Consider the following 20651-nt stretch of genomic DNA (forward strand, 5'->3'; position numbering starts at 1 on the left):
ACTCTACAGCGTGTCACTGCGTGCAAAGGAGTGCCTTAGATGGCTTTCCAGTTGAAGACTGAAGCTGCTCTCTGCAAAGTGCTGCCCTTGTTACTGAGGTGCCTTAACTGGTCCTGCTCTACCCCTCGCTGTTCTTTGATCCGTAGACAAGGAAGTTCAGGTTCCCACCCTGAACTGACTCCCTGAAGTGTTGTGTCCCTTGGTGGTCTGGGTGCATCCCTGCACGCTGCTCAATGCGCGTGGCTGGCCCACAAGCAACTGGCCACATGCCCATGTCCTCACCTTGGGTTGTGGTGGCTTCAGATAGTATCTGCTACCCACAAGCACTCCAGCTTCCTCCTGCCCTCCAGTCTATCAGTGCGTCAGTGGCAACCAACCTGTGCTCACAGCACCAGGAGTGACCCACTCTCCTGTATTAGTCCCCTTTCCTGGACCCACATGTCTTCTCACTGACTTGGCCTCCTCTGTACAAGTGGGTTTGTTCCCATTAGGCTCAGATCTGGCATCCTCCTCCTAGGGCACTTCTGCTCCAAGAAGCAGCTTTGGTCTCCTGTGACAGTGGGCTCATTTCTGCTCCCAGACTGCACAGAGCCAGCACAAGTGGGGAAGGGTCCAGGGTGAGTCCAGGTTTGCTTTCTAAGTATAGGTGAGCATTGCACTCCCAAAGGGGCTCTGTGAGATGGTGGTGGAGCGGCTCGTATGGTAGATATTAATAAAGGTGTTTGGAATATGATCCAGTGGAAATTCGTTCTTGAATTCATACTAATGGTGCCAGCTTATTTCCCTTCTTGCCGTGCCCCAGCTACTGTTCCCTTAGACTTATCTACCCTGTCCTCTGAGAAACTGGGGAATCCCTGTGCATGCTTGACTGAATTTGTTGCCTCTGGGGTCCTGCAGGAAATACCTTGCTCCATGCTCTCGTGTCAACATTTCAGTCTTTCACTGTTCTGTCCCCTTACATTGTCTTTGGTTTGGGGTCTCTGCTGAGTTTCAAGAAAGGCTATAATTATCAGTCTCCTTCTCTTGTCTGGAGATATCAGCCGCCCTGTCCTCAGTATCTGGGAGGATGCACTGTCATTTCATGTGAGGCCCCCAGGTAAGTTCCTCTTCCTTCTCCAGGGCTTTTGTCAGCCTCTAAGTGAGCTGTCCTCCCTCCTTGCAGGGAGGCATCTCTGCAACATGAGTATCTGCCAGCTCCAGGTGTTGCTCTCACCTCTGTTTTGTGTGCGTCATGCAAGGAGGAGAGAAAAAGAGAGCAAAGCCTTTGCAAAACCTGGGAGCGGGGGAGGCGAGGGGGGCTGGGGCTGACAGCTCACAAGGAGCTGCTCGGCAGAGCAGGCTGAATGGAGGCATGTGGAGGGGGGGGTCCCGTGGGGACGGTCATGCTGTGCAGCTTTCCAGCAGGCTCAGGTGCCATCTTGGCTTCGTGAGGGGCTGAAGGGGAGCTCTAGTGCTGACTGCGGTCCTGCACGCAGCTGGGCCGTGAGGCCTGCCTTGCAAAGCAGGGAGGGCACCACGGGAGTACTGTGGTAAATAAAAGGAAGAAGCATTGGAGCTATTGCAGCTTGTGAGCTACTGGGTACCAGACTTCTGGGGCAAACCAAGCGATCTAGCCACTGCTGGGCAAGCAGAGGTGGAGGAGAGAGGAACAGCTTGTTTTGAAACACACAAGCTCTTTTGGCATAAGGGGCATGTGATTTGTAGGTCAGTGAGACTCAGCAGGGCTCATCTGGGTCTGAAACAGGCTTTCCCCTTGCCAGCGCTGTTGGCTATAACGTTTCAGCTTCCCGCAGTGGGATGCTGGTCAGGGTAGGTACAGGCTGACATGGCCACTTAAGCTACAGTAGCAAAGCCTAGGTAGAAAAAGTTTGCAGGTATGTTTGGAAAGCTTGCTTTTCCTGGGGGTGGAAAACAGAGGACCAGCTGGAGGCACCTAACTTCTGGTCATGTCCACCCTTCAGAAGCCCCTTTTTCCTTGTGCCAACCTGTGTTTTTTAAAAACTGAAACCTAAGTTCACACTGAACGATTTCCAAAGGTCTTTTCAGTGCAACCTGCATAGAGCTTCTGATGAGGAGTGGTACGTCCCTTCCTCCACGTTTGCCTCTCCTCCCGCAGTAGCCACCAGATGAAGCAGGAGGCGGCATAGGGTGGCCTGGCACATGCATGCCCTCTCCAGCGTGGGTCCCACCTTTTCTCCCTGGTGCAGTAGGTATACCTGGCAGGGTGAGCTCTCCCATCCTTGCCACAGCAGTGACTGGCCTTGGCCAAACTCTGGCCCTGCCTGAGCATTTTATGGTCCTCCAGAAAGATTGAATGGAATCCATAACAGGAAATTTGGAAGCATTTTTGTTGCTACTAGAGCTGCACTGGTGCAATGTGGAGAGGGTTGAGGCTGCTAGTTTAGAGGCAAGTGGAAAGCCATATTTGCCTGCACTGCCTGCTTGCTCCTCCAGCAGCAGCAGTGGAGAAAGCTGCTTATTGGGTACACATGCATAGAGAAAGCCCCCTTGCTTATCCCTACCACAGGTGGCAGGGAAATTCAGCTGTGTTGTCCCACTAAAGTGCTTCAGTGGTGAGCTGGAAGCAAGAGCTGGAGGGGTGCATGCAAACCAGGTGTGTTTGGTTTTGAAGCTCTTCATTGAGCCTGGTAAATGGGCCAAATTTCTATCTGCTGGTGATGCTGGGAAACCCAGCTTGTGGTATATCTGTGGCATCAGTAGGCTTGTGAATGTCAGTGGTTACTGGGAGGTTTGGGAAAGCCTCGTATTAGCCCAATGACAGATAAAACCCTACAACAAAGGGATTGTTGTTCAAGACTTGGAGGAAAATCAGGCTTATTACTTCTGATTCCTGAACTTATGAACCACTGCATGCATTGGCTCCATCTGGCCATTCTGCTTCTGCAGAACGATGTCACCCTTGGTCATTATTTTATCTGCCTCTGAAAGAAAGGCTATGATTAAGATCTCATCAGCTCTGGAGCCTGTCCAGGTGGTGATGCTAGGGTGTCACGCGGGTACTTCATAATTGCCTGACCAGTCTATGGGGTATAAAGGGGAAGGCAAGCTCACTGCTTTCTCTCCTGAGTACTCACTTCTTGTAGTGAGCCATATCAGTGCTTCCTCCAGCCCCCTGGTCTGTGCCCTACCTTCTCCCAGGGGCCTGGAGGCAGAGCATCCCTCTTCCTCATAGCTCGGTGCTGCGCCCATCAGTATCTCAGCGGCACCTGTCCTCCCAGGGAGGACCGACCTCTGTGGGGTGGACACTTGTCCTGCTCATTTCCTTCTGCCCAGAAATCCTGTCCACTGTTCAACAATGTGATGGGGTAGGGAGAGCAGGAGAAGGAGAAGTGGAGCACAGGAAGCGGCAGAGAGGGGGGCTGAGGGAAACCTTGGGCACTAGATGAACCATGATTATCAAGTGCTCCAGACTTCCATGATGCTGCCCAAGGAAATCTATGGTGCCAAGAAGCCCAGGAAGATTGGAGAACAGAACTCAGCCCTGGGCTGGCTGTTCTTCCTCAGAAAGGTGTCTGCACCTGAAGAACATCATCCTGATGGCTAGGGTGTAAGCTTTTATTTCTTCACCTTTCTTAGTTTGTTCCCATCGTGGAAATACAGAAGATGGGTTTAGAAGGTGTATCTCTTAAGCTAATGACTGTTCACTTTGTAAGCATCTTGCCCTTTTTGACTTCTGGAGATCAGTGCCACCTCTTGTCTGCTGCTGCTGCTTGAAGGCTGGAAGGAGCCTGCAATGACAGCAGGGTGGCCTGGTTAGGGGTGAGGTGTTGCAGGACTCTGTCAAGGATTAGGAAAATGCAGGTCAGTGAAGCAGCTTGCCAAGTTGTGCGGGTGGAGTTCTCAAAGGGGAAAAATGGAAATGATGCCTCTGTATCCGAGTTTCCCACAGGCAGGGGAAGAGTCTGTTACCAAGGAGGGGAAGAGCCTCCAGGAATTCAGGCACTCTGCTCCTCTGTGCTTTCACTGCAATGCAGGTCCAAACATCCTGGGAGGGGTACTGGGGAGAACATTTTCCTCTGCACGTCTTGACCAAAATGAAAATGTTTGTGCCCCTGAGAGATGGACTGTTTTGCTTCTGAGGCAGGAGTTTAACAGTCCTTTAAAAAGTGAAGCAGAACAGTTTCTTGGCCAGAAAGCTGTCACTGTGTTTTTGTTCTTTTCAATATAACACAGAAAGTGACAGATATAGCTTTTGTATCCAGTCTACACCCCAGATTTACTCTGTAACCTTTCGGATATGCATGTGGACCTAGATTTCTGAATCATAGTTAGATACCCAAAAGCTGGCATATGCATAATGTGGGATTATTTGAGCTTGTTTTCAGAGGTGCTAATCAAACCTGGCTTCGAGTGAAGTCAGTGGGAGAAGTCAGGCGGGCAGGATGCCTCTGTACTCAGCCCAGATGCTAGGGCATGAGCAAGGTCCTCACCAGCCCCTTGCACAGAGCTGGAATTTGCAGAGCAGAAACGCCCATCGTGCAAAACTGTGTGGTCAGGAGGATTCCTGTGGCACTGTAGGTATCTGCTTGCAAAGAGACACTGCGTCTCTGGCCCCACCTATTCTGGATCATTTGCATGCATTTGCAAAAATGCTTTTTGTTTAAGGACTTGTGAAAAATCACTGACTTCTGTAAGGCCACTGTCAGCAAGACTTGTGCCCACTTTCTAATCAACATTCTGTTATTTTAATGATAGCTGTTTTATCCCCCAAAATCTTGGTTCCTAGCCCTGTTGTGAGAATGTTTTCTGTCATTGGTGTGTACAAGACCCCTTCTTGTACTATTTGTTTACCTGAGAAGAAATAATTGTTCTTCTAATATGGTGCCACAATACTGTGTCTCTGAACAAGCCAATGTGGGGCCTCTGGATCTCCCCTGGATGTGCTGTTACTGTCCAGCAACTAGTATGGTTTCTGCAGAGCTACAGCTGTGGGCCACCAAACAGCTCTCCCTGCCCTCTGTAAAATTCTTGTCTTAGCAGCAATTTTAAGTGTCAACTTTTTACTATTGAACAGGAGAGGAGCAGGAGATATGTAATGCATTGTGCTAGCTGGGATTGGTTAGGGAACTGCCCCTTTACCAGTGGATCATGCTCCACTGGTGACAGATTTCCTCCACATATGTCCCTTCCTGAGAATTACAGTGAACTCCCAACTTAGCTCATATAACGAGGCAAGTGCTAATAGCTTGTCACGGCTGGCCGGGGTTGACTTTGAAACCTTGGCCTCGAGGTGAGATTCTCCTGAGTTTCCGCTCAAAATAAAATTGGCTTTTACAAACTGTATGGTAACAAGCAGTGGCTGAGCGTGACTGCATGGTGTCCAGACACCTTTATGTGACTTTTGGGAGATCAATCCTTGAAGTCTTTGGTGCGGTGTAGCCCACTGTTGGTTGACACCCTCTAGTGCTATTGTCATCCTAATTACTACTAGTTTTGCAGCCAAACCCTGAGCAGGCTGGGACAACATGAGGGGGATGCAGTTTTGTTTGACTGGAGTCATGTCATGTCATTTTGTCCCCTACAAAGCTCAGGCTTGTTTCCATTTTCCCACAAAAAGGCACAGTCCCCCCCAACTGGTTGAGGTGCGGACACAAACGTTTGCGTGCCAAGGAATTTGGAGACCCACCAAAGGTCTCGGCAGCAGCAGTAGTGAAGGGACTGAGTTACGTCCCTACCCTGGAGCCAGGCTGACCTTTGCATGTTTCTCTCTCAGGACTACACCATCACCATGTACTTCCAGCAGAGCTGGCGGGACAAACGTCTGGCATATAACGACCTTCCTCTCAACCTGACCCTGGACAACCGGGTGGCTGACCAGTTATGGTTGCCTGACACCTATTTCTTGAATGACAAGAAGTCCTTTCTGCATGGAGTGACGGTGAAGAATCGCATGATTCGGCTCCATCCTGATGGGACTGTCCTGTATGGCCTGAGGTAAGTCTAAGGGGAATCTTTGTTCGTTGTGGTCGAGAATGACATCTCATCTAAACTTCCCCCATTTCCAAAGATATTCTGACAAGGCAAGGACCCAAAAGCCCAAAAGATCATAGAATCATAGAATCATACAGGTTGGAAAAGACCTCTAAGATCATCGTGTCCAACCGTCAACCCAACACACCATGTCCACTAAACCATGTCCCTAAGGGCCTCATCTACACGTCTTTTAAATACTTCCAGGGATGGTGACTCCACCACTTCCCTGGGCAGCCTGTTCCAAGGCCTGACCACTCTTTCAGTAAACAAATTTCTCCTAATATCCAATCTAAACCTCCCTTGGTGCAACTTGAGACCATTTCCTCTTGTCCTATCGCTAGTTACTTGGCAGAAGAGACCAACACCCACCTCACTACAACCTCCTTTCAGGTAGTTGTAGAGCGCGATGAGATCTCCCCTCAGCCTCCTCTTCTCGAGGTTAAACAACCCCAGTTCCCTCAGCTGCTGAGATATTCAAGATACCTAGATATTCAAGTGTTGCACAGTTTGGAAATAGTTGTTTCCTTCAGGACTCCAAAGTTTCCTGTGCTGCTATAGACAAATGTTGGAGATGGGAATAGTCTGCTCTGAGCGTTTCAGGTCACTGTCGTTCATGTTGCATAACACTTCCATTTGAAACACTCATTTTCAGTTGCTTATAATTTTCTGCAAGTTTGGCCTATGGAGATGAGACTTCTTTACTCTCGTATCTAAGGCTGAATTTCTGTAGCATTTGAGTCAAATCACTTTAGTCATTTTTGAGTATGAGATAGGAGACGTGTTTTTGTACTGTTAAAAAAATGTCTCTTTACCAGAGCAATTCTGAATATTGAGGCTTGAAACTTGATATCTAGAGGGGAATGGTCCTTAGTGAGGAGGCTTTCCGTGGTGTCTGGAATAAATTAATGCAGGCAAGTCCACAGCCTTTGAAAGTGCTGTGCTCGTGTGTGGTGGAGGTGGCAAAGGTTGGGCTTACTGTATTATCTGGATATGTGGAGATGCCAGGGTAGGTAAGAAAGTTAAATGGAGGGCTAAAAGGGGAGCTTGCTGCTATAGGTAAGAGTACAGGTTTTGGATGCTGTAGCTGAAATCTAGGCAAAGATTTTCCCAACCCTGCTTTGAGCATTTCTCCTAGGTTTTTTTTTTCCCTTTTCAACTACCAAAATTCACAGCTGGCTTTTTAGACCTGCCTCCACATTCACAAATGATTGTGATAGCAGCTCTGGGCTTATGTCCCAGTGCAGCAAAGGGGGAGGGAAGACCTTTCTCCTTCAAAGAGGGTACACCCACCCTTCCCATTTACAGTATCAGCTCCTCTGCTTCTTCGTGTTTTGTGGCAAAGTCTGACTTTTTATGATTTTTTTTTTCCCCTCCTCTTTAAGTAGCAGGGGTGTTTTGGGGAGGGTAGGGCTGGGTGTAGGCATAGCAAAGTAGGAGACTGCCAGGGCAGCAAGGTGGCTGTGTCCAGTGTGTTCCCTATGGCAGAGCCCCAGGAAGCCAAAAAAGCAGCAGTCACTGCTGGTGCTGAGGGACAGGCTGCGGTACATGGAGTGATGTATGTGCTACTTTTTCCTTGCAATTAGTGGATGCCTCTTGCTCCAGGCCCAGCAAAAGGTGCAACAAGCCCAGCTGTGTGACTCTGTCCCAGTTCTGTCTCTCCCTTCCCGGGACAGTGACATCCATCTCTCTACCTTGGGCCAGTGATGTTGTTTGGCTGATACTGCCAGGGACCCCTGAGCCAGCTTTACTGACCCACCAGAAAGATTGCAGCCTTCCTACAGCTGACTACCCCGAATTTCCTCATTGTGTTAAAACAAGAGTGAAGACTTGGCAAGAAGATTCTTTGACTTGGGGTAGGTAGGAACGTAAATTCAGCCTGTTGGGAAGGAGGGGGCAAAGAGTGCTGTTAAGCTCAGGCTGCTGTTTGCTGCTGAGCCAGCCCACCTGAGTGTAGAGCTGCCACCCCCAGGCTGGTGGGAAATCTTTGCACACACCTGCACAGCAGAAGAAGCAGAAATGCTAGTATATTTTTATCAGCTGCCATTTAGTCAGCTCGAATAACGAGCAGTGTGAACCCTGCAGCACAGGTGACAGGCAGTGCAAGTCCTTGAAGGGTTTGCACTAGAGCTGGCTCGGGCTGGGACACTGCGCAAGCACCTCCTGCACCGTCCCTTCCCTTCCCCTCCCGTGGGGTCCAGCAGCGTGGGGAAGGGAGCTTGGCTCTCTCGCATGACCTGTGTAAACGGGTGAGATGAGGAAAATTGTATCCAGGCCAAAAGAAGGAAAATGACAGCTGTTTGCCCCTGTTATTTCCAGGGCCATAGTAAGAGCTGCCTGTGTTGTTTTAACTTTTGGCTGGTTTTCCTGGAAGCTGTTCTCTTGCCCCTGGAGAAAATGACAATTGCAAAAATGAAGCACTGAGCAACTATGGCTCCTGTTCCTGAACTGTACCTCAGGTCAGGATGGCTGGCTTTTACTGTCCTGAAAGCACTGGGGTTTTGGGGGACAAACCAGGTGCCCTGAATGCTTGAAGTCCCTCTAGCTTTATTCATAATCGTATGGGCAATGTTTTCTTTAGGGCTGCTTTCTGTACTGACTCCTGCACCTGCGATTTTGCTGACAACAGAAGTGCTAGGTGCAGTTTTGCAGGTGCAAATAACTGTGATCCTATTCAAAAACATATAGCCACTTGCACAGCAGGTGTAAGCAGGTAAGAAAACAGTCATTGAATATTCACCTCTGTTCCCTTTATCTTTGTAAAAAATGCACCCATGCTTGTCCAGCAAACAGGAAGAAAAGTTCAGGTCCTCCCTGTGGTTTGAAGCCTGTTCTTGTCTTTTCCTGCATGTTTTGGAAGATTCATAAAATAGAGTTGCCCTGATGGAAGATAACCAAAGGAGGCAATTTCTGTTTCTTTTCCTTTGTTTGCCTGTTTGTTTTTCCCCAAGCGAGATACCACAGCTCTACTCTGACTCCTGCTATCTTCTCACCAGTCACTTCCCCCTCCTTTGAGCTGATCCTGTAGCAAAGTGACTCAATCATGCTATTTGTGGCACAACAGTCATTTTTCTTTCCAGCAGTCTCTGATGTCAGAGACCGGGGAGAATGACACCCTGGCAGGCCCCTGCCTTCAGCAAGTGTTCAAGCGACCGGCAGGATCAGGCTGAAGTGCTGGATCAGACCCCAAGGTCCAAGTTAACTCACATGAAAGTCAATGGGTATTTGGTTTCTGACTTCAGTGAGAACAAGATCAGGCTTCAGATAACTTGTTTGCATGAGTAAATGAAGCCCTTTATTCCTCCGCTCTGCTCCATTGTGCAAGTTGTATGTCAGAAAAGCATATGCTTGGTTTTGGTAGAATTAGCAAATTAGCGGATGAAGGGAGTGCACCAGATGTAATACAGTTACATCTTAGGAAAGCATTTAATACAAAAGCTTACTCCAAAATTAATTCACACTGGGCTCGGATTAAAAGCTGGTTGCCAGGTCTCCAACAAAAGGAACGCAGAAACAGCAGCGGGCTGCACTTGGGCGGCGATGCTGGGCTGCTGCAGGGCTGGAGTTGGGACTGGTGTTCCCTACCCCCTTCCCCAACGAGTTAGCAGATGGCATAAATCTCAGAAGGCCAAATGGGGGCCTGAGCCCAATCCAGCCCAGAGGGCACTCTTACCTCTGCAAACATGAAGCAGGAGGTGTGGTCTGCAGTGGGAGGATGCAAACTGGCAGAGCTGACAGGGTTTTTAGGAGGTGTAACCTGGGTGATGGTGCCTGAACTCGCCTGGCCCCCGAACACCTTGCAGGAATTAAAAGTGCCTGTGAAGCATAGGAGAGCTGGTCACCTGTGGCATGCAGCAGGAAAGTGCTAAAATGATGTGGAAAATCTGCAACATGAAGGGAGGCTTAAAGGAGCTACCCACAAAGACAAAGCAATCAGCTATTGGGTAGTGGAGGGAGGTGGATAAAATAGTGAGGAAGAGCTGGATAGCACTGGCTGGATTCAATATATTTTTCCTCCTAATGGCTTTTTGTCAGAAATTGCATTGGTTTCATCAAATTTTAAACAAAAAATTAGGGAGAAATTTTTCATTTAAGAAAAAGCATTTCAGAGAATGTTGATGTTTCACTCCTAATTTTATGTAGAGAATTTTTCACTTATGTCAATATTTCCCTCACTATTTCAAGCTGCTTTACTACCACTACTGATGGTTGAGAGTAACATAGACAATCATCAAAGGCTTTCTCTGGACCTCCAGAGACTGTCTAGTCCACCTCTGCCACAATATTCAATAAGCTTGACATTATTACACATACAAGCTACACATTACAGTCTGAGATTTTTATTTCCTTTTCTAGACCATGAGTAGTATCCATTTGGTAGTGAAACAAATTGACACTTGTCAAATGCTGATGTCATCAGTATTTTGCTATCTGTTTTCAGAGACCTAAAAATAGAAACAACTGTAACAATGCTGAAATTCTCATATGGTAATTTGAAATTATATTTGAAACCAACCTTAAACCATCCTTTTTTTAAAGGGAAATCTTTAAATCTTGAAATCTTGAAGCCATTTGATTTCATTCTAATTAGGGAAATCTTGAAGCCATTTGATTTCATTCTAATTAGGGACAAAACTGGATTCCAGCAAAACAGGTGCTTTAAGGAGCCCAGACTGCATCCCTGAGCTCGCAGGGGGAGTGGGATGCTGGGAAGCAGGAGCGAAGCCGGGTGGACAGCAAGTGAGATGCAATGCCTGGCTGGCAAGGAGCCCAGACAATGTAAACTGAGCAAATGAAAAACTGCAGAGGAATTTGATGATGGAGACTAAATCCTGTGCAGAGAGAATGAGGGATCTCCTCCTGCGAAGGTGGTAGTGGTAGTGGGGAGCATGTGCATGTTTGTGGTTTTTTTATTCCTGTCCATGATAGTCGCTGCAATGAGGTGTGTTTTAGAGATGAGGCAGTTTGGATGCATGCAAGGGTGCCAAGGCATAGCAGGGCTCTGAGCCCAGTGAATGCCCTCCTGAGGAAGCAGACCCCTGCTATCCTCATCAGTGTAAATATCTGTTCAGTGCCTAAAGCAAGGGGGAAAGAATTGTCATATTTCAAACAACTCAAAATTTGCAGTTTTAAACTGAGAGAAGCTGAGTGTATCTTCTTTAGCAGCACTTAATTTCTGCTTTTCATGGGGGTAAGTTCCCATCAGTCAGCTGCTCCTTGCAAGGTAGCGGCTCCTGGGGGACATCAGCCCTCACATTGCAGCAAGCTACTGCTGACCTGCTTGTGGACCAGACCTTGTTCCTGGGCAAGGCAGCAGCTAGAGCACTGCTTCTAGCTCACCTGACATAGGGAAGCAATGCAAGTTAACAGATGTATGTCAAACATCCCACCCACTCGCTCATCCAACACCAGGTATGCTGTCAGAGCCTCCCATGCCACCCTGCTGTGTGGTGCCTCCAGGGCTGCTCTGACTGCTCCCCATGGTTGGGGCTCTGCTGGAGCTCATTTTGGAGACTTCTTTATAGCTCCCGTCTCCAACCTGCTTCTTGATCAACCTGCTTCTTCTGTCTGTATTACATTCCCCAGGTCCCAGCCTGGGGTTATTGGGTTCTCCAGTTGGTAGAAGGGTTTCTCCTGCTCCTGTCTCACTTGAAGCCTGCTGTTTGCAGCCATGTCCTTGTTCTCTCCATAGGTGTTATTTGATTTCCTGCAGAGAAGATGGCCTCATGGGTTAAGTCAGAGGAGTTTTTTTCTGTACTGAGACCACTGAGCAATTTTCTTCTCCCATCTCACAGGCCAGAAGGGAAGAAATCCGTGATTTTTGCTTCCCCTTCCCTCCCCGAAAGAGGTTTCTCTAGGAAACTGAGAGATAATTCAGGCTCTACCCTGTCTCTAGTAGCTCTGCCTGCTCCCTCTGCAGGTTAGGCAAAGGCAACAGAAATCTCTCCTTTGGCAGCTTGGGTACAAAGAGTTGGGCTTATGTCCATCCAGCCAGCCCCTTGGAGCTAGTCCTGCAGCCTTGTACTGCTCCCACCACGGAGCTCTGCTTTGGGCCAACTCTTTAACACAAAGATATGGGGATGGGAGAAGGTTTGTTAGGTGGGTGAGGGGAAAAGAGAATTTAATTAGGAGCTCAGCTCCCCAGTTGAGGTTAAGGACAGATCCCCATCTGTATTTTTGCCTCCTAGGATTGGGATGAGGGACTTAGCTGGAAACACTGGAAGGAAGTTTAATAATATGGAATTTCAGAATAATCTTAGAACCTGTGGAAGAAATTGGAGTTCAGTAAAACAGGATAAAGCAGCAAGCCAGAGCTGCTCCTCCATCCTTAATGTTGCAAGAACAGAGGCAAGCATCATCAGGGCCTGGCTGGAAGTGCTGTCTGTGCTACATCTCCTGTAAGTTTGACTTGTTTATTAGCAAAAATAGAGATCAAGGAGTATCCACAAACAGCTGATTCCCACTATCTCCTCACAGATTACTGAAACAGCTTGCGTGCTCTGAACCACCGGCTCACCCTGGCAGCACCTCTTAGTCTTCCTGCTTATCCTATCCCAGCCACCAATCTAAGCTCATCCCTGGACCCTGTCTATTCTTTCCCAAATCCCACAGGTTTAAGTCATGGTTTACTGTTTTAGTAATCCAACTTCATCCCAGCCCGATGCTGTTGAAGTAAGAGACCTCCTGCTCTGTTAAATGCAGGTCACTGTTGTCTGAAGCAACTGTAACAAATGAGTTTCTTTTTAAACATGTTCCTGTTGGGTCTCTTGTCCCCCAATCCAGCTGACAACCTGCCAGACGCACAGCGCATTTGGAAGAGAATAAAGAGGCAGAAAAGCAAAACCTTGCAGCCAAGGCAACTCTGCTTTGTACTCTTCCAGGGTGGAAAAACTGTTGATTTAGGTGACTGGTACCCTGAGTACTAGTTTGGAAGAGCTTTTTTTTCCTCCTCCATCTGAGTGCAGTGCACACTGTTATTTATCAAAGGATGCCTATGCAAGCAGAGATGCTTTTGGAAACAGAGTGACCTTAGCAGGATTGTGCCAAGGCTTATGGAGTCAGTTTTAGACAAACAGACACAAGGGGAAAATATTCCATATCCTTGCCTTGCTCTTGGTTCTAACATGACCTCCAGGAGTTTACAAAGATCAGACCGTGTTAAAAGAATGGCAACATTCACCACGGGTTTATAAATCCCTCCAGGCCCTTCAAAGTTTGTGCTTACTGCCAGGCAGAAGGTGACATTTGCCAGCATGTTTTTATGACTGACTTTGAGAATGTACAGAGTAAAAATTCAGTTTTGCTTTTTTCCTGTGTTCAGCAAAACAGCAATTTTGCCTCTCTCTACTCTTAGTCACCAGAATTCCCTTATGAGTCTAACTTGCCCCATGGGGTGAGCCTGCACAAGTCCTGCAAAACCCGAGCTGCCTCCATCCATTCTCCTTATTGCTGCAAACTGCTGTGAACTTTGGGAGTCTGTATCCTGGGGGAACAGGAGCATCTTCAGCTTCTCGGGAGATCTGAAATCCAAAAAGTTGCAACCAGCAACTTAAAAAAAACGTTTACCTTTTGCTGTGACAGCGTTTGTGTTAGTCCCTGCATAACGACACTTAATCCATACCTGCAAAATAGGGTAAGTGCCTGAACTGCTGGCTCTGTCTCCCCTTGAATCAGAAAGGCAATAGTGAGGGTATTTGTGTAATACTCCTCCTATTCTCATCTATGCTGAATTTTAGGCAGCATCCTTTCGAAGCCAAAGGTATCAGGGAACATTCCTGGGCACTGGACATCAGTGGCCTGCATAGTCAATTTGTTTCCTTGTTTTGGTCTGTGGCCATGAACAGTCTCTTGGGCATTTCCCAGTTAGAGCACAGCAGAGGCTGGTGACCATTCTCAACAGGCATTTTACACGCAGCCAGACCCAGAATTTAAGTGTAGACAAAGGCTGTTCCATACCAATTGACATTGGCCCCAGAAACCAGTGCTAGGCATGTTAATTTGCTGGTATAGACACAGTTATGATGCAGACAGTGCAGTAGTTTATTAGGATGAGTTTAAGGGGAAAGGGACCCCATTTGCTTTAGGAACCCCTCAAAGGGGTCATCCCCTCTCTCCCACCCAGTCCTCCTTAGAGAGTCTGGACCTGCTCCTTTTGAAATCAGATGGTATTTTGGGGAAGTCATTTTTTGCTGCTTACACTTGTAGCTGGTGAATTTGGTTCTCCCAACAGACTGGAGATGATCTAGAGGATGAATGAGTAGCTGAGGGCCTTCAGAGCTGAAGTTTGGTAGAGGTCGATCTGACTGGAGCAGGAGCTGAAAGGGCAGCTACCTTGGAGGTGGCCAGCAATGGGATAAGGAGGAGATGGAAAGAAGACATTCAGCCATGGCAGGTTTTAATAGCATGTTGGAGCTCTATGCTGCTCTGTGTCTGTAAACTTATATAATCATTCTAAATAAGACAGAAGAAGCCATCAACAAGTAAACAGTGATGAAGAGGATCAGAGAGGGAATGAAATGGCTGGTGGTGTAGATATCAGAGAACTGAAATATTTGTGGAGGACTGATGGTTTAGAGAAACTTGAGCATTCCCTTTTGAGCTGCAGCTGTGGTGGGACAGCCCTCTGCTGCTGCCAGGTTCAGCTTGCAGAGCAGGCAGTGACGAAGGGACAGCAGGGTGAGGTTGTATTACCCTTTCTGTGCCAGCATCTGCTTTGTCAATACAAGCTTCAGGTGGGCAGAGCTTTCTTCATTGTAACAAATAGAGACCTAGCACTCACCTGACTTAGAGCTTTGTGGCTGCTTTTCTAGAGATGGTCTCTACATCTCCTGGGGTTGAAGGATGCTCTCCAGAGCGAGGTATCCATGCTACTTTGGCTTCTGCTTGGATCCACTGGGTTCTGGCAGAGAAGGCAGTTCTCCATCAGCCCACAGCCTGCCAGAGCTGCTCAACATCTCATGAATGCATGTCCCTTTTTTCCTTTTTCTTTTGAGATGTACAGTGGTTTCTCCACAGCCCTGTCTCCCCCAGATGAACTGTGCCTGCCAGCTGTGCAGCAGAGTAGCAGGGCAGTGAGGACTTGTCTGCTTGATAGCATGACTGCCCACAGACCTCAGGAGAAAAGATTAGGGCGAGGGCATGAATGTCTTTTTCGTGGGGAAGGACGTATAAAGGTTGTGACGTGAGGGGGCTGACCTGGAGGTCCACAGGGTGGGCAGAAATTGAGGGAAGAAAGGGGAGCTGGAGACAGAGGGGGGTGGTGGTGGTGGCCAGGCTCAGCAGCTGGAGGGAGCTGGACCGCTTCGTTGAGCGCGTTGTGCAAAGCACAGGCGAGCCTCTCCCCTCCAATGGGCAGTGTCTCTGTGAATCGCTGTCAAAGCAGATGAAATTTCACACCACACAAATTTTTGAATTTAAAAGGGGAGGGACGTGGGTAGAGAAGCGGGAGAGGAGGAGGGGGAGGGAGAAGACGCAGCCTGGCTGGGCGCCAGCGCCTCTTGCTAATGCCACGGGGAAGGTGGCATCCTTCCCTGGCGTTCCCTTCAGCCCCCACGCTCCCTGCTCCCTTTCACTTTGGTCGAATCTCCCGGAGGCAGCGTGCTCTCTCTAGAGCTGTTTACAGAGCGATGGTTTGTTCTCTGTCTCCTTATCTCCTTTCTCACAGAGTGAGTATCCACTCCTCCTCTGCTTTCTGTCTTTTAACCTCTTGTTCTTCTCCAGCTCTCCTTCCCCAGGCTGCTTTACCCCTTGCTTCCCCTGAATCCTCTTCTCTGTTCCCTTACCCTGGTGGCCTCCTGTCCTGCAGTATCTGCTCTCCCGTTTCTCATCTCCACTCCTGCCTCCCCCATCAGTGCTCATGCCATCATCATGCTTTAATCCTCTTCTCGTTTTTTCCACTTCTTACTTTCCTTCCACCTTTATGGCCTGTTAACCCTGTTGAGACACCCAGGAGCTCCTTAGTGTTAATCCCCCCCATCTAACTCTCCAGTCCTCCCCATGCCATCTTCTACGTGCCAAGCAAACACATCTCTTAACACAATAGCTCAGAGCATATCAAGGTAATATGTTTATATCCATGAAAGCATGAGGCAGAGGTTGGTCCTGTGGCCTTCTGGACCAGAGATGGCATGTGCTGTGACTCCACAACGTTGCTGGCGTGCCTGAGTTTTGCTCCCATTCCCCTTCGGCTGTGAGAGGTGAGTGGAGTCTCTCATCCTTTTATGAGTCCCACCCACCCATAGTACACAGCCACCAAAGGAGCTAGAGAAATCTCTTGTTGGCCTCTCTAGGAGCAAGCGAATGTTGAGTCAGTCACAGAGGCCACAGGTGGATATTTCAGCAACAGCGGCAGGTGCTGTAAAAAGCAATGACAGGTTTGTGATGCTGTGGGTCATTCATGGACTTCAAGCAGGGTATGGCAAAGGTAAGCTGATGTCCAGGATGTTTTCTGAGATCTGAAGTCTAAAGAATTAAACACCTCCTTGCTCTCTGGGATACCACTTGTTTTATCCCAAGTAGGGCTGGTTTATCAGGGTTTAGGAACCCCAGAGGCAGGACCTGAGTTGAACCTGGTGCCCCAGGCCGGCTGCCCCTTGCATCTTGTCATGCTGCAGGAGCCCCACATCCAGGTGGTCCTGTGGTGCTAGTGTCCCTGGGCTTGCTGGGCGCACCTCACTGGGGGTGTGGCACTGCAGCTGAAATGCTCCAGATGAGCAGGTGGCTATAGCCCAGCACAGTTGTGTGAGGCTGTGCTACCTCTGCTATGCGAACAGAGCATAAACCTTCACCCTACATGGTCCCAATTCTCACCTGCCTGAGCAGCATTACATGGGCAGATCATCAGGAGTTTGGTGCAGCCAGCTGGGGTATCCCTGGAGGATGGTGAACTGTACAGTGTGGATACACCTGCCCTTTAATCAGAAGAAGAGAGAGAAATTATCTGACTTTTGAGGACAGATGCCCTCTTAATCTTGTTTTTCTCCTTTCTGTCCTACCTGTCCTGAGGTGCTCTTCTTTTTGAATCAACAGGGCTAAATTCTGCCCTGATGTAAATCTCTGCTGCTATAAATTGGTGTGATCTTGCAAAAATCATTGGAGTGGCTCTGGATTTATGCCGGCTGTTAGTGTGAGCAGGATTTGGCGCATGGAGTGTGGTAGCCATAGCTCACTGTGTCGTGCTCTGCATTTCCAAGCAGCACTGCAGGTGATAAGCAAATCCTGTCGAGAGGCGAGAGGGTCCCTCTTGAACCACAGAAGGCTTCCCCTGAATGTCCTTTGTGTGGCCAAGTTAGCCAGCCAGGCTGCAATTTTGGGATGGACACTGTGGAAAGGTTTTAGCCCACGGAGTCCCACAAATGGGGTGGAAAATTTTCATTTAATACACTTTTGCATCTCACACTTTAGGGAAAACAGGAGAACACATTTATAACTGCTATTTCCCACGGGTGCAGTATAATATATACAGTATATGCCGTGTGCGGCATAGGGGGATGAGTCATACCCGTTCGTGACTCTTTGGTCTCAGTGCCTGGCCAGAATGGACTCTGCACCTGCCACTTTGGGCTTTCCTGCCAAGGTGCAGCTCCTCCCAGGTGTGCTTCAGATCTGCTCCTCCACCGTGGTCTCCTGTGCCCAGCTACCCTGGTCCAGGAGGATTAGGGTGGGAGAGGCATTGAGTTTCCATCAGCCCTCCTAGAGATGCCAAACTGGGAGGCTGTAAAAGCAACACATGTAATCCCAAAGCCACGGGGATAATTTTTAAGTGGCCTTCTGCCCTGTCACCCTTCTCCCTCTCTGAGCTTTCTCCTCCACCCCAACCGCATTACAGATAAAAGGGTTAAGAGCTCACTTGGGCCCCCTGCTCAGAGAGAGGGCAGTTGCAATGTTGTATCTAGACCCAGTGAGGATATATATAAATTCCCTCCGTCTCTTCGGATCTATTTATAGCACAGCAGGCAGTGGCAAAGGCTCTCCTCAAGGCTTAATCTCCTACAAACAGTCTTCACAGACAGCAGAGAGATAAATTTAGCACACGAGATTTCTTAAAGAGCCAGCAGCTCTGCGGGGTGCTCGCCTGCCCTGCTATAGCCCCCACCCTGATACCCCCACCGGGGCAGCCCTCTCCTGCAAGTGCTTACCCCCTCCTCCCCCGCTTTCCAATTTTCTGTCCGGCTTCACCCATTCTCTCCCCTTTCCTGGTCTCTTTTTCTTTCATTGACGTTTTTTCTTTTTTTTCCTTCTTTTTTGCTGGTTCGCCATCTCATCTTCTCTGCTTTCTTGTTTTTCTTTTTTTCCTCTCTTCTCTTCTTTCCCAGGCCACAGGGCTCAGAAGATAAAGCTTTCTCGTTAACAGTTCACTGGTTATGCCTACATAGTAAAAATGTGTAGCTTGATTAATGCCTTCCAGATGGTTAATTGAAAAAAAGACGGGGGGGAATGCACCAATCTCTCCCCCCCTCTTCAGCACTCTGCACACATACATTGCACAGGAAGAAAACTGCATTAAAGGGTGAGGTGAGCAATATATTTGAGAAATAGGGGCAGTCTGTTAACGCCAGGGTGGCGTTGCCAGGCTGGTGAGTTAGCTGTTGATTTGCTCTGTCCCTGCTTCATGCCCTTTTCCCTCATCTATCCCACCCCAAAATTCCCCATCCCAGGGAACGATGCTCCTTCATGTACAACATGTAACACAAAAAAAACCCTCCTCATACCCTCATGTGAACCCCATTGCAGGCGCTGTGCTGCTCTGCCCCCACCCCTTGCTCTGACACCCCCAAAACAACACCGACCCTCATTTTCTCCCCATATTTATTTTCTGGGGGGATGCACACACATATATATACCCATGTGTCTTTCATGAATCTTGATCATGTAATTGGTTGCGCAAGAGTGACTCTCTTACCACAGCTGTGAGCCACAGAAGAAGAAGGGCCCCGTCAGTGGGGTCTGGGCTTTTGGATTTGGCAGTGCCGAAGTGGGTGCAATGGAGGGGGCATGGGTGGGTCGGGAGCTTGCAAGTAGGGTAATTGGGGCAACTCAGGAGGAAAGGGTGGTGATAATGCGGTCAGCTATTCTTCTCCATTGGTCATTGCTGGGCAATTTAATTAGTGCGTCTTCTGTTTTATGGACACATGTCGGCTGTCTCCCTCTTACAAACTGACATGCCTGTCCTCTTCCTACCCCTGCCCGTAGCTCTGCCTACTCCCGGTTTTTTTGTCTTTCTCAAGGGAGAGACAGAGGAGGAACACAAATCCCTCCCCACCCCATTAATAGAGATACTGCCTTGCTGGCATGAGTCACGAAGGGTTTAAGCCGTGCAGTTGAGGGTGAGCTGCATCCAACCCCCCGCCCCGCACACCTCCCACCATGGATCTCCCTGGTTTCCAGGGAAACAGCGGCCCCAAATGCTGCCTGACTTTCACATCTGCCTTTCATTTCTCCTTTTTTTTTTTTTTGTGAGAAAAAACACATAACTGATTTTTTTTTTCCCCTTCCCCTTACAGGATCACCACCACGGCCGCTTGCATGATGGACCTGCGGAGGTACCCCCTGGACCAGCAGAACTGCACGCTGGAGATTGAGAGCTGTGCGTATGCCTTGCACCCACCCTCTGCCATGCGGTGCCACCCGATGCTACCCGCCCCAGCCGCAGCTTCCCACTCACGGGATGCCTCCCAGGGGTGTTACGGGCCACCCCTCCTGGAGGGTGTCCCCTGGGGCAGGACCAGGCTTCCTCATCCCAACTCCATCCTGAGGGACCTCGTGGGTGAAATGCCCAGGAAAATGGAGCTCTAGCAGCAGGCTAGGCATTAAAATCACTCTCGCCCTCAGAAGGGTGGTGGAAACATCCCTTAGCCCTAAGAAAGGGATGGGAGCCTGCCCTTGCTCATGGCTGGCCCTGCTCCGCGTGGGAGGTGAGACCCGAGCCCTCCCACAGTCTCTCCCCACCTGGATCTTCCCTTGACTCCTATAGAAAGCCTCTCCTGACCGTGCTGGCGGAGGAGGTCTGGCTCTCCTCATAAAAATGCACCGCTGTATCCCCACAGGAGTGGTCCAGAGCAGCAGATCTCACAGTAACGATGATGCAGCTTCAGTGGTGATTATCAGAGAATTGCTTTTTTCATAAAAGAGGTCCCACAGTATCCAGAGTTGGAAGGCGCCATGCTGCCTTCCCAGCCCTGCCTGCACCTGCACCTGGGAGCCCCTTTCCCGCTCGCCGCTCGGGTTGCTCAGGATGCACAGCCATCGCAGCCCTTGGCGTGGCGGGTAATGGGATGTAAATTAGGTCCTGCTGGAGACACTAATGACATGTCATTTCTGGCACTCCTTAGCATTTTGAGAATAGTTTACGGTACAACCAAGAAAACAGAAGGCAGAGAATTACCCACAGTTCCCCATGTTGCAATTTTGTTCTTAATGGGACATGTCAAGCCAATTTGTTAGTCGAAGCTACGTTTCCTTACAGTATTTCTAAGATCCACGCAGAGATGAAGAGATTCAATTGTTTCCTTCATCAGAGCCTTTGTCTTTCAAACACTTGCACATTTGAAATCCGCAGGGCTCCATTTTGTTTGCTTCTAAGTCCACACAACTCTGGAATAACAGTCCTTTCATGGCTGGCTTAAAAAACAAAGTATATAGAAAAACCTGTAAAACACACC

At 48.8% G+C, this 20651-nt stretch overlaps 1 protein-coding gene across 2 annotated transcripts in view; it reads left to right on the forward strand.

The window, feature by feature from the left end:
* Positions 1-20651, forward strand: part of LOC142087720 (gamma-aminobutyric acid receptor subunit beta-4) — a 75941-nt gene that overhangs the window by 45844 nt on the left and 9446 nt on the right. For both annotated transcript variants that reach the window (XM_075162258.1, XM_075162257.1), the window contains exons 4-5: positions 5735-5955; positions 19494-19576. In XM_075162258.1, coding sequence (XP_075018359.1) covers positions 5735-5955; positions 19494-19576 — 304 coding nt within the window. The remainder of the gene's footprint in view (positions 1-5734; positions 5956-19493; positions 19577-20651) is intronic.

Source organism: Calonectris borealis, chromosome 13 (genome assembly GCF_964195595.1).
Source record: "Calonectris borealis chromosome 13, bCalBor7.hap1.2, whole genome shotgun sequence".
NCBI lineage: Eukaryota > Metazoa > Chordata > Aves > Procellariiformes > Procellariidae > Calonectris > Calonectris borealis.